General features: G+C 45.3%; 1 protein-coding gene across 1 annotated transcript in view; it reads left to right on the top strand.

Moving 5' to 3' along the window:
• rhbdl3 (rhomboid, veinlet-like 3 (Drosophila)) overlaps positions 1 to 17,500 on the top strand; it is a 48,918-nt gene that overhangs the window by 12,711 nt on the left and 18,707 nt on the right. Inside the window, exons 2-4 of the mRNA XM_063201703.1 lie at positions 1,655 to 1,879; positions 3,222 to 3,370; positions 17,409 to 17,500. The exon at positions 17,409 to 17,500 is cut by the window's right edge and continues 21 nt beyond it. Coding sequence (XP_063057773.1) covers positions 1,655 to 1,879; positions 3,222 to 3,370; positions 17,409 to 17,500 — 466 coding nt within the window. The remainder of the gene's footprint in view (positions 1 to 1,654; positions 1,880 to 3,221; positions 3,371 to 17,408) is intronic.

Here is a 17,500-nt window from a genome sequence, read left to right as displayed (position 1 = left end):
GCCTGGCACGCACGCACGCACGCGCACACACACACACACACACACACACACAAAGGGGCTCCTTTGGAAATCTTGGGTTCATGTGAAAGACTGTACTTTGGAATCCTACCCACTCATAAAACATTAATATTAATCGTCAAAGGTCCTCTTTGTTGAATTGTTTTTACAACAACATTCCATAAGACCACTATCTCTGAGGCTGGTCACGTCAGTGAAATGCCAAATCAACCACAGACGCCATTATCACCAATTTTGTGGGAAAGGGAGTGGATCAAACTGTAAGAACATGCAACTTTGAAATTGAGTTAACCTAGAGCCCGTTACCGTGCCATTTTCTACTGTATGTGACTTGGTGTATGTGTAACAGTGTTGCCAGATGTGTCTGACCAAATCCCGCCCAAAAGCTTCTCAAAAAACGCCAAAATGCGCTAAATTCCACCCAAATTCAACAATTTACATTGACTTCTATGGGCCCAAAATGGCTGAAATAAGCGTCAAATGGCCAATTTTCCTCGCTTTTACCCGCAGACGCTCATCCCAAGTAACCCAATTGGGCGGGCACCTGCCCAATCTGGCAACACTGATGTGTAAAGGTGTAGCCTACCATACCATCTTACCTCCAAATCCAGCTCTTCAGCGTTGACGTCAACTTGTATGCGGCGTTTGGACTTCCGGTTCCATGGCGATTTTTTACATTGCAAAACGCCATAGAGATTCAGGTTTGGCAAAAATATAAGTTGCACGGCAATAACGAACATTAAAGTGTCCCCGCATCCCTTTCTCATTAGTGGAACGGATCGTATCATCATGTTGGTGTATTCACATGTTAAATCATGACGATTATAATTCAATATTGCTAACCCCTTTCTGATCATTAAAACTTCCGAACTACATGCTTTCCTTTGGTTGCCATGGGTACAACCCTCCGCACGTACATGACGTTAGATACAGGCGCCGCTTCTGTAGTCGCCAAAAGCTTCCGGGTTTAGCATATGGACGCAACATCGTATTTATGTCGAAGTTTGACACAAAATGATCAACCATGTCATACCTACAGCCTATTTTTAACACCCTCGACAGTTTGCGGGGGTTCGCTAAGCGCATGCTTGCACTCGGAGCTTATTTGAAACTGGCCCCTATGCATTCCCAATGGAGGCCGGAAGCCAGGAAGTCCTTAAATGCTAACATGAAAGACTACAATCTACTACATGCTTCCGCGTTACTGAAGAACTCTATTGGTGGTTGCCAACGGCAACTTTCATCGTCTTCATGTGTGCAGTTGAACCACAGTTACTGTAGAGTGAACAATCAGTTTGGACACTGTCTACCTTGTGTGCGCGCGTGTGTGAATGTGTGCAGTGCACGTGTGTGTGCACGTGCACACTTGCTTGTGTGTCCACGTGTGCTTGCACATGTGCGCGTGTGTGAGCGCCTGTGTGAGTGCGCGTGTGTGCAAAGGTTTTTCTCCAGATGACTAGCAAGTGCTAGACATTGTAGCCTGGACTTGTCGTTTGGACTTGTGGTTGGCCAATAAGCAATGGCTCTCATTTTTAGCTGAAACATTTACCTGAAATAGAAAGGAATGCTAAGCAAGATGTCTGTGTGTATGTGTGTGTGACTGACTGTACCGTATGTCTGTGTGTTTCTCTCCCAGATGAGCAGCAAGCGCTCCAACAGTTTCCGTCGGGCGATCCTGCAGGGCAGCCGTCAGCTGAAGGGGGCCTCGCTGCGGGAGGAGGTGGGCCTGGGCCTGTCGCAGCGCCTGGTGCGCCACATCGCCTACGAGACGCTGCCCCGCGAGGTCGACCGCAAGTGGTACTTCGACAGCTACACCTGTTGCCCGCCGCCCTGGCTCATACTCACCATCACCATAGCTGAGGTGCGCAAGAATTATACATTAATATTACTTAATCATTAGGGATGCACCGATGTGAAAAATGTTGGCCGATACCGATATCTACGATGGCTCATTGCATTCACTCAATAATAATGATAATAATTATGGGGTTATCCCATAATTATGAGTTTATTATCTCATAGTGATGAGATACTATCTCAAAATGATGATGATATTAGTGGTACTTCGACAGCTAGGCTATGCCTGCTGCCCATCGCCCTGGCTCATACTTACCGTCACCATAGCTGAGTTGTGGAAGAGTCTGGATACTGTACGTTCAAATGGTTACATATGATTATATTTCCTTAGATCATTGGTTCTCAACCTTTTTTTAAACAAACTCATGACCCCCAAACAGCCTGACCTCATCATATGCTTCCCAGTGCCCCTTTGGCCTCATCATAAGCCTACCAACCAGGTGTCGAAATTATTTTTTCCCCACCAGTCACGGTGGCAGGTAGATTTCAAAATCTACCAGTCACTCACTGTTTTTACCAGTTAAAGTGACTGGTGGGTTGAAAAATGTACCAGTCACCACTGAAATGTACCCGTCATTGGTAGGTGGACGGGTGCTTATTTCCATCCCTGCTACCAAAACAGATGTTTTATTCAAGTGCTACTTCAACAACCACACCTGCTGTTCCCTCAATGTTGTTGTCTTTATCTTGAGGAGGTTCATGCGACTGCAATTTTTTAAAAGTTTTGTTGATGTACACAGCACATATTTTTATTAATGTATGGTATAACCGTAACAGTATGCCATGCTGCTGCTGGTACTACCGGTATGCTTCAGTTTCCCGTTCTGGAATCAAGAAACTGAATCTGTCTCATCTGTCCACCTGGTTCCTTCTCTACAGATCTTTGGTGCTGGTTGCACGTATGAGAATATTTTAAAATGCAGATATGTTTTTATCTGTTTACATGTACTCAACATATGGGGGGTATGTAGGGGGTTTTCCCCCTATATTGAATATTTTAAAAACATTTTATGTGTAAACGAGAGGCCACAACCATTGCATTTTCAAGAATATCCATATACACTACGTGTAAACACCTTCTAAATCTAAATCTATCTCATTTTTCTACCTGGTTCCTATTCTGTAGATGGTGGTGTTCATGCATTATGGCCCCCAGATCTAAATACATATATCTCATCTCTCCACCTGTTTCCTATTGTAGATCGTGGTGTTCATGCATTACCGGCTCCGAATCTAAATCTATCTGATCTTTCTACCTGCTTTGTACTAGATGGTGGTGTTCATGCATTATGCCCCCCCGTTCTAAATGCATAATATCTCATCTCTCCACCTGTTTCGTATTGTAGATGGCGGTGTTCATGTATTATGGTCTGCAGCTGGACCGGTGGGTGCTGCAGGTGTCTTCTCCGGGCTTCCTGAGGGGGCCGATGCCCTACCACCCGCGGCTACGGGCGCAGGCCTGGCGCTTCCTCACCTACGTCTTCATGCACACGGGGTGAGCCACTCGCACCACACCATAACACCGCGCTGTGTACATTACATTACAATCAGGGCTACAAATTAACTTTTTTTGTCACCAGCCAAAATAGCTAGTAGACAGTAGCCTCTTACTGCAGATGGTGTCGCTGGCAGGCCTATTCACTATTTTGCTGAGAATGCTCAACTACATCACAACAACATTGCTATGATAGTACCAAGAGTCTTAAGTAACAGATTGAGACATAGCCATTACAATTTTGGTGACAGTAAGGTTATAACATAGGCTCTATGCTAAGGGGTTGATCTTACAAGCCAAACATACACTCACTAATGGTTAAAAGCAGCCAGTAAGTTGGTCTTTTCTACCAGCCAAACTGAAAATTCACCAGCATTTGGCTGGTTGGCTGGGGTTAAATTGCAGTCCTGATTACATTGTATTAACCCATTTTGTCCTAAGCCCTTTTTGGGAAAGGGTGCCCTCTTCCTATTAAATCCTAAATATCTCAGCCTCCGAAGCACATACAAACATGCAATGAGTTACATTAAAAAGCCAAGACCCTCCCCTTGCATTGCAATGTGTTCATTAAGCTCTAACATACCCACATATTTAATAAAATAGTTAAAATATCAAAATCCTGAAAAACCTGTGTATGAGTGTAGAGCCCCTTTTGAGGAACACTATGATAGATGGTTGTGGCATCATTAGTCCTCTTACATGACTAAAGAGTCTCTGGAGAACATGACAGTGATTTAATGTTACTGTATCTGTGTAGTTAAAATATTATATCCAGGCACATTACTGAGTTAATTGTGTAACTGTGTCGTAGATGGTGATAGATTTGAGAAGAAGTTCAACTAAGACCCTACAGTGCTAAAAACTTCTAGGCTGAAAGAATGATGATGGTATAGTGGAAGCACTGCAATGCTTTGACCACTTCATTTTATATATATTCAGAGAGAATAATCCTGTTTTAAGCACACATATATATAGTACCTAGGCTGAGTTCCTTGCCTACAAGGAAAGGATAGTGAGAATAGAAAATAGGCTAAGAGTGAGAATAGCAGCAAGTATGGACCAAGTAAAAAAAATAGTAGCGCGGGGTTGGCTGAGCTGCTTCCCTTTAAAACAAACATAGAGATGTGATGGGCATGCTTAAAAAGGCACGAGAGGTCAAACAACGGTCTGTGATCATAACTTAGGAGGAATTAAAATTCTCTTTGGCTCTCAGGACGATTTTTTGTGAAGCTCGCACTTATGCAATATGATGAAACCTCATCAGAGGCTGAATTAATTGCGCTGCCAGTACAGGCAGATGCTTGGCCTAGCTAATAAGGTATTGGCAATAAAAAGGCAACTGCAGTGAACTGTGACATAACAATGTTAGTAGTGATGAACAAGTCAATGCTAAGGGTAGAAAGGGGAAGAAAAGTCTAATCTGACAGAATGGTGGTGTATTGTAGTGTTTCTCAACCTTTTTTTAGGCAAGGCACCCTGTCAATTCATGAAAAATGTCAAGGCACCCCAAACCAACAAGCCGTAACATGGCATCGCATCCGATACCACACAAGCTTAGAAAAGTAACACATTTTGAGACGTCACATGACCTACGTTCGAAGTTACAGCAGACTGGGGCGACCTATATTTACTTTATTGTGCGTAAATGGCAGATGAAAGATTCCACTGAGTAGCATTAACTTATCAATTTAGACAAATATGTATTATATTACATAATTTGTTTATCAACCACGTTTCCATGGCACCCCTAAGGGGGGCCCGCGGCACCCCTGTTGAGAAACACTGGTGTATTGGAAGCATTTTACAACTTTCACCACTTGATTTTATTCATTTCATTCATCAAGTAGAATGATTCCGTGTGAAGCACAGATTGTACAGGCTGGGGTCCTTGTGAATAGTAAGAAAGAAATAATCATAGCAGGTATGGAGCAAGAGTAGTAATACATAGCATACAAAGTTTAAAAAAAGCATCAAAACGAGTAGTAATAGTCATACTACTTACCAAAAACAATCACCAAGAAGTAAAAGGTCAAACAAGGGTTTCTGATCATAACCGAGGATGAATTAAAATGCTCTTTGGCACCCAGGAAGAGTCTTGAAGCTCTTATGAGTCTTGAAGCAATTATGCCACATGATGAAACTTCGTCGGGCCGGAATTAATTACGCTGCCAGACAGATGCTGCATGGGCCTGGTTAATAAGTATTGGCAATAAAATGGCAACAGCAGTTCTTTTTATTATATCCATTCCAACCCCAGCTGTATGTAATCCGCAGGATATTACGTTGGTGGTGGTGAGACCTGCCTCTTCAAAGCAAAATGTGGAGCACAGTGATAATAAAGCGGAGCTGCAAATTCTAATTTTATTAAAGTCATGGCACCTTTTCAACGTTCTTACTAGTGTCAACAGAACACAAGGCTGCTCGGAGGTGGAATAATGTTAAAATTCAAGTTTGCATAATAAAATTTTTCTTCAGTGGTGTGGTGTGTGAGCAGGCCCTCCGATAGGGGGACAAACGGGTATGTTGTCCCGGGCCCAGGGAGATGTGGGGCCCAGAATTGGGTGCCCATTACATTGGTACGTGTTGGGTTGGGGGCCCTTTCAGATGACTTTGCCCTGGGCCCAGCAAATGCTGTCAGTGGCCCTATGTGTGAGCACAAATCTTTTTGAACACTATTTACCCAATGTGTTCCCTTGAGAGCTCCATACATGGAGGAGTAAAATGCAATTTTCCATCAGTGAACAGAGACAGAAAGTAATATTGAAACACTATTGTTCCAGAAGTGACTCTCTCTCTAAAACCAATGCCCATGGAGAGATAGTGGCTATGGAATGTTCTCACATCTCTGGCACATTACAGTACATTACATCTAGCAGACACTTTTATCCAAAGCGATTTGCAATGAAGAAGATAATTATCTGCATTCTATACAGTACGTGGGGAGAATACGGAATACACATGCATAGAGAAGTACAGATGTAGGGTTGGTTTGGTATGATGTGACACTCTGCCGGAATACAGACTGCACTGGGCTAAGTGTTGACCGATGCAGGTTTTTTAATGGCCCCTGCCGATACTGATTTTGTTCCATCACCCTTGACCGATGGCCGATATCAACTGCCAATTTTGCTATATTTGGGGTCAATACGGCTAAAAGAAGTTTAAAAAATGACAAACATTCCACCTCTCAAGTTAAAAATAAACATTCATGTCTGCTAATATGGTTAGAACTCCATAGCTGGGCTTAGACTATGGTGTGTCGCGAAACTATTGTTAAACCTAAAAGGGGGTTCCCGCTGAAAAGGTTTGGGAACCTTTGATGTACTGTATGTCCTCCCTGCGGCACTGATACTGGAGAGGACAGCTATGATCAGTCAGGAGCTGCACAGTGGCTGCTTCATGACCTTTTCATTTTTCCTTTAGCATTTTAACGTGTCAGTGTCTCACAACATAACACCCCATCCGTCCTCCCCTCAACCCCAATCCAGTGACATAATCCCCTAGTAGCCCCGGCAGTTTGATCCCCCCTGTGTGTGTGTGTGTGTGTGTGTGTGTGTGTGTGTGTGTGTGCGTGCGTGTGTGCGTGCGTGCGTGCGTGCGTGCGTGCGTGCGTGCGTGCTTGCGTGCGTTTGTGCTTGTGTGCGTGTGCGCGTGCGCGCGTGCGTGCATGTGTGCGTGCGTGCGTGTGTGCAACGGCAGTGCACACTGAAGGCCAAATCCTGTCAACACAAACAAGAGACAGAGGTCACCTAGCAAAGCAAAGCGGACCAGACAGACAGCGCTCTGCAGGGCTCCTGGCTGCCATGTGTGGGTTTGGTGGTTTGGGTGTTGTGTTTGTGCCTGGATAATCCCACCAACAGACACTCCGAGATTGCACATCACATCGCCTCTAATCAGTGGACACGGGGGAGGGAGAGGAAAGAGGAAGAGAAGAGAGGGAGAGGAGAGGACATGGGGAGGGAGAGGAGAGAGGGGAGGAAGAGAGAGGAAGGGGAGAGCGGGAGAGGGAGAGGAGAGAGGAAGAGGGGGGAGAGGGAGAGGAGAGAGGGGGAGGAGAGAGGAATGGAGGGAGGCAGAGAGAGTGGATGGGAGGAAGATGGGAGGGGGGAGAGGAGAGATGAGAGAGGGAGAGGAGAGAGGGAAAGGAGAGAGGAAGAGAGGGGGAGAGGGAGAGGAGAGGGAGGCAGAGAGGAAGGGAGGGAGGCAGAGAGAGAGGATAGGAGAAAGATGGGAGGGGGGAGAGGAGAGAGGGAAAGGAGAGAGGGAGAAGGAGAGAGCGGGAGAGGGGGAACGGAGAGAGGAAGAGAGGGAGAGGAGAGAAGGAGGGATGGAGGGACGTAGAGAGAGAGAGAGAGGCAAGGAGGAAAATGGTGGGGAGGGAAGGAAGGAGAGAAAGATGAGAGATGGAGGGAGGTGAGAGAGAGAGAAAGAGAGAGAGAGAGAGAGAGAGAGAGAGAGAGAGAGAGAGAGAGAGAGAGAGAGAGAGAGCAGCAGCAGCAAGAGCAAGAGCAGGAGCAGGAGGAGGAGGAGGAGCAGGAGGAGGAAGGAGCAGGAGCAGTAGCAGGAGCAGTTAGTTTTCACCTGTCACATCTGTTCCTCCTGCTGCTGACAAACCACACTTAACTTTACCGTGGGCGACAATTTATTCAGATGTTATTGATTTGTTTTACACTCTATATACCTGCAGCATCATGTAGATATTACGTATTTGTTCACTGTAAAACAGTGCAAGCCATGTAAACGTAAAAAGGTACGCTGCCTTGCTGCCTTAAATTTGTAGATTAACTCAAATTAATTCTATGTCTTGATGTTGTAATGTTTGTGTAATGTAATGTCTTTTTTCTCCTCATCCTTACCCAATGTTGTATAACACTTAGCAGGTACTTTACTGTACTTTATTGTTACATTTATTGTAATGTAATGTACTGTATTGTGCTGTTTTTGGGGCGCCGCACATGGTGGCAGCTGATACCCTAAGTTTCCCCTTGTGGGATCAATAAACATAAGTCTACGTCTAAGTCTACTCAAGGCTTCCTCAGGTTTAGTTACCTTACAAACTTAAGTCAACAGGGCAACTTGCTTTTTTACGTTTACCTGGCTGGAATGTTTTACAGTGTATGTACATACCTGTACATACTATAGCCCCTGCCCTAAACCTAAGATACCGTGCAAATCAATTATATGATGTTGAATACTTAATATTACTGCACCTAATTAATCTAGCTGCAACAGTAAAATGAAGCGTAATCTATCGGCTAAATACCTATTTGGACATTTCATGTTACGCTATGTTACTTCCTCCTACCACAGTACCTCTAAGGGTGCATTTGAGATGTGGCAACTTGTCCTTGCCACATTCGTCACACTTTGGCTGTCATTAGGGCCTTACTGTGGAACCAATTTGTGTTAAAGTCCCCGTCATATCCTACAGTCATTTGCCCACCAACACCCCCCCCCTCCACCTCTCTCTCTCTCTCTCTCTCTCTCTCTCTCTCTCTCTCTCTCTCTCTCTCTCTCTCTCTCTCTCTCTCTCTCTCTCTCTCTCTCTCTCTCTCACACACACACACACACACACTCACACTCTCTCTCTCACACACACACACACACACACACACACACACACACACACACACACACACACACACACACACACACACACACACACACACACACACACACACACACGGCGCCCTGACATATCCTACAGTCATTTGCCCTCCAACTACCCACCGTCTCCATCATCTCCACTCTCTTCTTCCACCTCTCTCTTTCTGTCTGTCTGTCTGTCTGTCTGTCTGTCTGTCTGTCTGTCTGTCTGTCTGTCTCTCTGTCTGTCTCTCTCTCTCTCTCTCTCTCTCTCTCTCTCTCTCTCTCTCTCTCTCTCTCTCTCTCTCTCTCTCTCTCTCTCTCTCTCTCTCTCTCTCCTTGCTTGCATCTTGCTGTGTGTCTTATGGCCTGATGGCAGACAGACTTGTGTGTTGAGGGGCTCAGCAGCACACTCATACTGTATTTTCAAGTTTTTTGCCCTCTAATACCGCATTCATTTGTTTGGAAAAATAGACATTGACTTGCTTGACCTTGCTTTCGTAATCCAATAGTTTTTCAATTTGTTGATGTGGTATTGTCCCTCTGTCAACAAGATTAGCAGGCCGTTTATCTGCCTGCTTGCTGTGTGAGCAAAAGAAAACCCTTTTTTGCTATTTACAGTAGCATGCCATTGTATGACAACAGAAATGATGGAACAATTTATTGACCACGAATACAGCATTTTTTTGTGGAAAATATACTTGCTTGACCTTGCTTTCATAACCCCACCCTTCTACAGCTTGTTTATTTTATATTGTGCATCTGTCAAAGAGATTAACAGGCCGTTTATCCTCATCCCTGCTGTGAGGGCAAAAAACCCAGCATGTTTGGGACCTCTGAGCATCAGTGGCATTGTGTGACAACAGCAACAGAGCGAGAGAAAAAAGCCATTCTATATGCCCCCTTCTAAGTTTTGGTCCAGTCTCTACCAAAATACAAAATACCCAACAATATCAGGTCCTAAGCTTTCACCTTAAACAGTTAAAGAAACAGAAAAGAAAAGTAGATTTAACAACTTCTGGAGACTATTTGGTCCCAGAGTATTCTCCCAAGTGTTGAATTAACACTGTTTTGTGTTTTTTTTCTGTTTCTTTGTTTGCTTTTTTACTATGTTCCGGGAAATGCCTTTACGTCAGATTGCTAGTTCAGGCATGAGCAGACCAATGTCTTCCTGTTGTCATCAGTGGTAGTCCTACAATGAGTTGTGCCCGGGTGACGCCCCCTCTGACGACCCACCACTTTTGTGATGACCCTGCCCCCGGCAAAAATGACTGACAAAAAACACAATGAGTAATATTAATATTACAACAATGTGGTAACAGTGTTGAAATAACACTTTTATTTTTTTTTGGTGGGTGGGTTTCGTGATGCTGCCCCCTCCCGGGTACCGCCCCGGGCAATTGCCCAGTCGGCCCACCCCTAGTCCCGCCCCTGGTTGTCACTTGAGTGCAGACATGAGCTGCATCTATCTTACCTCAGTGTACAGCAGCAGGAGCCCTTGGGGATCTGAAGTGAAGTCTACCTTTGTTCTGTTGGGGAGGGGAAAAGACAACATCATCAGGACAACACAATCACTAGCTGTTGTTTGCTTGAAGGGTGATGCTGTCACTGCGTGAAAGAATACAGTTGCCTGTGTGTGTGTGTGTGTTTGTGCCTGCACTGTTTGAATTAGGTGCTTTGTCATGTCATACATAGTCATGCTGATCCAGCTCTGACGTTATAGACCTCCACACACTGCTGGCTTTGAAGACGAGGGTCATTTGGAATAGTCTAGCCTGGCTCGTGGCAGGCTTACAGCAATGCACTCAGGGGATGAGATGGTGACGTTTTTGGACTTGCTCATACAGACGTCAGCAGTCCACATGGGTACTGTTATGGCTATGTACACTTCATGACTTAAGTATCAACACACATGCACACGCACGCACACACCCACACACACCCACACACACACACACACAGACACACACACACACACACACACACACACACACACACCAACAGCCCCACCCAACACACACACACACACACACACACACACACACACACACACACACACACACCCACACACACCCACACACACCCACACACACCCACACACACACACACAGACACACACAGAGAGTCCCATTGTCGTTGTGACACACAGCACACCGAATACAGTGCACAACGAAATGTAATTTTTGCTTCACCCTGGCAAGGGGTCAGCCCACAACAGTTGCTTATCCATGACTGTCTGCATACAGTAAACTACAGTTGTATTTCAATGTGTGCCATCGTGAAAGAGTATGAGAAATTACAACTGTACCACAACATATATGGGTTGAGCCCCGTAGCCCCTTAATGCGTGCCGTACCTCCTGTGGCACGCTGTAATAGACATTGAAAGTTAACTACTATAGTACTACACTACTATGACAGTGCACGGGGCCTTTAGTAATACATTACGACTTGGTCATTGCCATTCTGGTAACAGCTAATTTATAAAGCCGTGTCTTAAGGGGTTAACCCAGTTACACTGACAAGAGTTTGCCATACCGCTTTTGGGTGTCCAATAGATCTCCTCGATTGTTTTGGTGTGCCGCCTTGCGTGGCAGCAAGTCTGTTCAGCTCCGTTGTAAAGTGACACACACCTGAATTTCCCTTGGGATTAATAAAGTTTTCTCTACTCTACTGTACTATACTCTACTCTAGTCCTTGAGGCTCTCTTCAGTGGAGAGTAAAGCACAAACACATTTGCCTGTGTTCATTTAACAACAGTTTATAGGGAGTAGGATCAACACTATGACTGTTAAATGTGACTTTCTAAGTGTTGAATTAGCTCTGCAAAATACACAGGGTATTACACAGCTGAGAGCAATCGCATTCGCCCTTGCCCTGTTTATTTTATCATGCTCAGACTTGGGTCTTGTTGCCTTGTTGTTGTTTTTTTTTGCAATTTGGCCTCTCCGGGACTCCGTAGGGGTGCTGCTTCAGTATGTTGATTAATGGCCGGGCGAGAAGCAGAACACCTGACCGGAGGATTTATTATTTTGCTGTGGTGCCCACTTCTGTCAGCCAGAGCCAGGAGCCAGGACCTGAGCCCTGAGACCCGATGCTGGCCCTGCTGGCCTGCTGTTGTCTTGCTGGGGGCTGGAGTTTTGAAGGACACACTCTACTAGGGCAGTCTTTCTCAATGATGGGTGTGTGTACCACTAGGGCAGTGATTCTCAAACTTTTTTAGGCCGAGGACCACTTTTGTCCCCCCCCCAAAAAAAATGTTCAGGGACCACCTGTCAACTGAGTTCACAGTTGAGGAGTGCTGTTCATTTTGGTGCAGATCACTTACTTTTTATTCACATTTACAAGCCTGTCTTATTGTGGTGAAAATATGACTTCAGACATGTTTTGCTTTGTAGTAATGTTACAAATAGAGCCTTCTGCTAACTTGTCTTGGAAAAGTAGAAATCCCCTTGCAGACTACCTGAGCTCTGTTGTAGACCACCAGTGGTCCCTGGACCACACTTTGAGAATCACTGCACTAGGGATATGCGAAAACACCTTAGGCGGTACGTGGAAAAAGTGATAATAGCAAATATATGGAGTGTACTCACATTGGTATAGAGGATGAAATATACAACATGAAGGAGGGGGTACTCATTACATGACAAGATTAATTAGGGGGTACACAGGACAAAAAAGGTTAGGAATTACTGCTCGAGGACAGTGTTTCTCAACAACGGGGGCTCACAGCCCTCCCAGGGTGCATCAGGGAGGCCTAGGGGGTTGTTGAGAAGGGTAAAACTGAGAAGGTGGGGGCTCAGTTGCCATTAGGGGGAATTAGTCCATTTTATTATTATTTTTTAATACTAAGGGGGGTGTTGGCAGGCTTATGATGAGCTCCAGGGGGTGTTTGCCCAGGACAAAGTAATCTGAAAGGCTCCCGCCTACCCAATTCTGGGCCCTGCTCTCCCCGGGCCCAGGACAGCTGACTCTTTTGTCCCATCCTGTCGGCTTCCCTGTGTGCCTGATATGCTTTTCAGGCAGGCACAGACTTGGACGACCTCGCTGGGGCCTTGACAGTTAGGTACAGTACACAGCAAAAAAAAAAAAGCTAGTGTCAGTTCAACATCTGCAGAGTAGCATCAACACAAGGGGCGTTAAATGTGACACTGTGCGTGTTGAATTATTGACACTGGAAAATGTACTGTGTTGTTTGTAAGGGAGCTGAAAGGTACAGCAGCTGTTGGCTCATGGTCTCATGGGGAACAACACGACGGACCGAACTGGCAGCAGCAGCAGCCAGCAAAAAAAGATGCTTCTGCTTGAGTTTCCTCTTACTCAGATCCTTACACAGCTTTCATCAGCATCAGTATCAGCATCAGTCCGGTCACAACACATCTAGGAGCAACAGTGATACACACACGTGCATGTGTGAAGGAATGGGAGGGTGAGATACAGAGGGGATATAGGGTGTTTTTGAAATTCTGTGCCCACATGTGAGAGGTGTGAATGCATGGGGGAGTTTGTTTATTTATGTGCTGTATGTGTCAAAAAATGCGCAAATGTGGAAAAAAATGAAAAATGTCAAAATAATTAAACATATTAAAAATAATTTTAAAAGTGTTAGTGCTACACTATAATCAAATTGTTGTAATAATTATTACTAGTGTTTTTTGTCAGTTATTGTCAGCGTTTGTTTGTCACCCACTCCCACTGTGAATGTGTGCATTTGTATATTTGTCTTTTTCAGAAAGTGCACTCAACCCGAAACTATTTTTTTTACAAGGCCTTTGGGTGCGAGCGAACAGATTTGTGCATTTTTCCGTAGAAAAGCCGCACACTCGAGTGCAGTTCTTGTATTTTATTTTAGTGGCGTAGCATGGCAGACAGACGTTTCAGCCTAAGCCTTCTTCAGCATCTGCTACACAGTCTCACCCCAAGTAGTCAATTTTTGACTACTCAATTTTTGACACCCCAAGACTGCAATTTTTGACGTCTTGGGTATTCCTTCCACGTCACATTTTGACTATGTCCTCAAAGGCGCCCCCTTGTGGCAGCATAACGTCATTGAGGTTAGGTTTAGGAATAGGTTTAGGGTTAGGCCACATAGTCAAAATGTGACGTGGAAGGAATACCCAAGATGTCAAAAATTGCCGTCTGGTCCAAGGTAGTCAGAAATTGACTACTTGGGGTGAGACTGCGTTGGCATCTTGCATCTCTGTATTTGCATGCCCATAAGAGGCATAACACCTCATATCCCAATGGCTCACGGTAGCAGTAGGCTGAATGATCATCTCATCACATGTCACAGACATCACAAGTTGGCGCCTGTGCGATCTCCCCATCTCCCCCCATCATCATATCACAAACTTCTCCATCCCCACTACTGTGAGTCTCAATCACTAAGCCCCAATGTGCTGGATGTTCTCGCCTCATCTCTCTCTCTCTCTCTCTCTCTCTCTCTCTCTCTCTCTCTCTCTCTCTCTCTCTCTCTCTCTCTCTCTCTCTCTCTCTCTCTCTCTCTCTCTCTCTCTCTCTCTCTCTCACTCCACTCCTACTCCCAACAGTGCTGCATGTTCTCACCTCATGCCACCTTGTTCCAAATTCGGCACGACACCTGCCACACACCTGCGAGATATACTGCTGTGAGGAGGGAAAGGAAGAAGTCATATATTTGAATTCAGTTTAGTAGAATCTGCAAATACCCACAGTGTGAAAAAATGGCTGCCAAGCTGCTGATGTGAAGACGTTAGGGAGAGTACTGTGTGTTCAGAAAAGAGTTATCTGTGCTCTGTCTGAGTCGAAGAGCTGTTTCCTCTGCACAGTGAAATATGTAGTGTTCATTCAATACTCAAAGAGTAGGACTAACACTATAGTAAATGTTAATTGGTAAAGCCGTATATTGGTTCTTACTCATTTACAAACATTTGTAAATGCTTTGTTTATAATTAGTTCATTAATAATTGTTAACAAAGTAAAGCGTTTTAAGGGGCTGTTATTTTACAGTGTTACCGTGACTCTCCAAGTGTTGCATCAATACTACGACAATTTACTCTGAAAATGCTCAGGTGCTTTGTCTGTGTGTACGGTATGTAGTATACTCAGTCCGTACATAATCTGCTTCTCCAGCTGTTGTTTTTGTTTTATTCATTTCTTTCTTTTCTTTGTTTTTTTTGGTGTTTGTGAGCATGAAGAGCTGAGTACACAATAGCGCCCTCCTCCTCCCACAGGGCGCCACTTACAGCTCGCCCACACTCACTCATCTCTAGCAGTGTTGCCAGATGTGTCTGACCAAATCCCGCCCAAAAGGCTCTCAAAAACCGCCAAAATGCGCTAAATTCCGCCAAAATTCAACAAATGACATTGACTTCTATGGGCCCAAAAATGTTGGGCCCAAAATATGTTGCCGCCCAATCTGGCAACACTGATCTCTAGTGTGAAGTGGCGAAGGGTTACTGTGGTTTATCCTCGTGGCCTTTTGTAGAGAGCACAAGCTGGACCATCTCACTTTCAGCACAAATGCACGCACACGCACACAACAGGCAAGCTCTATTCACACACACATGCACACATACGTACACAGTATACACGCACACGGCACTCACACGCACGGACGCACGCACACACGGACACGCGTACGCACGCATGCACGCGACACACACACACACACACACACACACACACACACACACACACACACACACACACACACACACACACACACACACACACACACACACACACACACACACACAGACTCTCTCTCTCTCTCTCTCTCTCTCTCTCTCTCTCTCTCTCTCTCACACACACACACACACACACACACACACACACACACACACACACACACACACACACACACACACACACACACACACACACACACACACACACACACACACACGGATAACCCCTGACAGGTGGACATAGCACTGAGCTCCCCCAGGGGAGATAGCCAGAGGGAGAGGCAGGTCACATACGGTACTCTGGCTGTCACAGTGTCACACAACACTGCCCTTGGACACGAGTCAAGTGTGGCTATTGTGTGTGCTAACAATCACCCCTGTGTCCCTCGATAGAGAGAGATACGCCTTTTTTCCCTCTCCAAGTCTTTTGTTGTGATGTCTCGCGTGAGGTGTTGTTTGTGATTGTTATTATTTTCTTTTTTTTCTTTGGGAGGATTCAGCCCCTTGGCTTGACCATTGAACATCCCAAGTCGGGGTGTTGTTTGTTGTTTTGGTGCTTGTTACCTTCCACTTGCCACCATGAGACTTTCCACGTAGGCTACCGAATGGCACTTTTGTACACTTTGGGCACTATGTGATGCTGGCTATGATTATGTACTTGTTTGTTAGTTGCTTTGGTTTTAAATCATCTGCCAAATGTAATGTAATGTTATGTGTGTAGGGTGGTCACACTGAAAATGTCTAAAAATTCAGAGCACTGAAGTGCCTGGATGCTACCCTAAGGGCTTCCGCACATAGGCTTCGACAAAGTGCTGAGCACTGCTCCACAAAAGTTTGATTCCATTGTTTTCAATAGAACCCCTTGCACTGGCGTCGATGTCCGCGGACATTCGCGCATGTCGGATAGCAATTAGAGACAAGTTCTATTTTGTCAGCGCCGCCCATTAACTTTCAATGCTATGTTCGTGTGAAATTGGGTTTGGGGGTCCGAATTATGTTTGAAGCGAAAGTGCTCCGCAGTGCTGGCCACTGTGCGGCCGGCCTAACAACGGTCAAAAACGCAGTGTGTGAATGATGAACACTAGATGTACGCACTAAACGGCAGCAATGTTGTTTACGTAATGGAAGAAATGTAGCGTTCAGTTTAGTAGAGGAGTTTTGTCAACAGTCTCCTATTTCTGTAAGTGACATTGATGAGACAACCAAACACTTCATGTCAAGCCAAGTATTGTATGTGACATAGTTACCATTTCAGGTGAAGGAAATGTAAATATTAGCGTGAGAAGCTGTATAATATAAACAGTATCCAGCCGATATGGCAAGCTAATGCTATGCTATGCTAATCCGTCGCTTCCAGTAAGACCATAACGTTAGTGGTCCAAACTGTCCCACGACACCTTAGTGGGACGGCAGTGCACTAACACAAGCGTGCCATTTGAGATACAGAAAGTATCTGTCTGATTGACTGTTTGTTCTGTCTTTTTGTCCGCCTGTGGTGTGTGTGTGTGTAGCATCTGCAGGGGGAGCCAAACACACGCTGAGTCTTACACACACACACACACACACACACACACACACACACACACACACACACACACACACACACACACACACACACACGTGCACACACACACACGTGCACACACACACACGTGCACACACACACACACACACACACACACACACACACACACACACACACACACACACACACACACACACACACACACAGTACCTGTTACAGTTACCATCTCTGATTGCCCTTCTTTCTTCTGTGTTTGTCAGGGTCGAGCACCTGGGTCTGAACATGGCCATGCAGCTGCTGGTGGGAGTGCCCCTGGAGATGGTGCACGGAGCGCTCAGGATAGGCCTCGTCT

This window comes from Engraulis encrasicolus, chromosome 1, assembly GCF_034702125.1.
Source record: "Engraulis encrasicolus isolate BLACKSEA-1 chromosome 1, IST_EnEncr_1.0, whole genome shotgun sequence".
Lineage (NCBI taxonomy): Eukaryota > Metazoa > Chordata > Actinopteri > Clupeiformes > Engraulidae > Engraulis > Engraulis encrasicolus.
The sequence above is the reverse complement of the archived record's forward strand: the minus strand, read 5'-3'. Positions and strand labels throughout refer to the sequence as shown.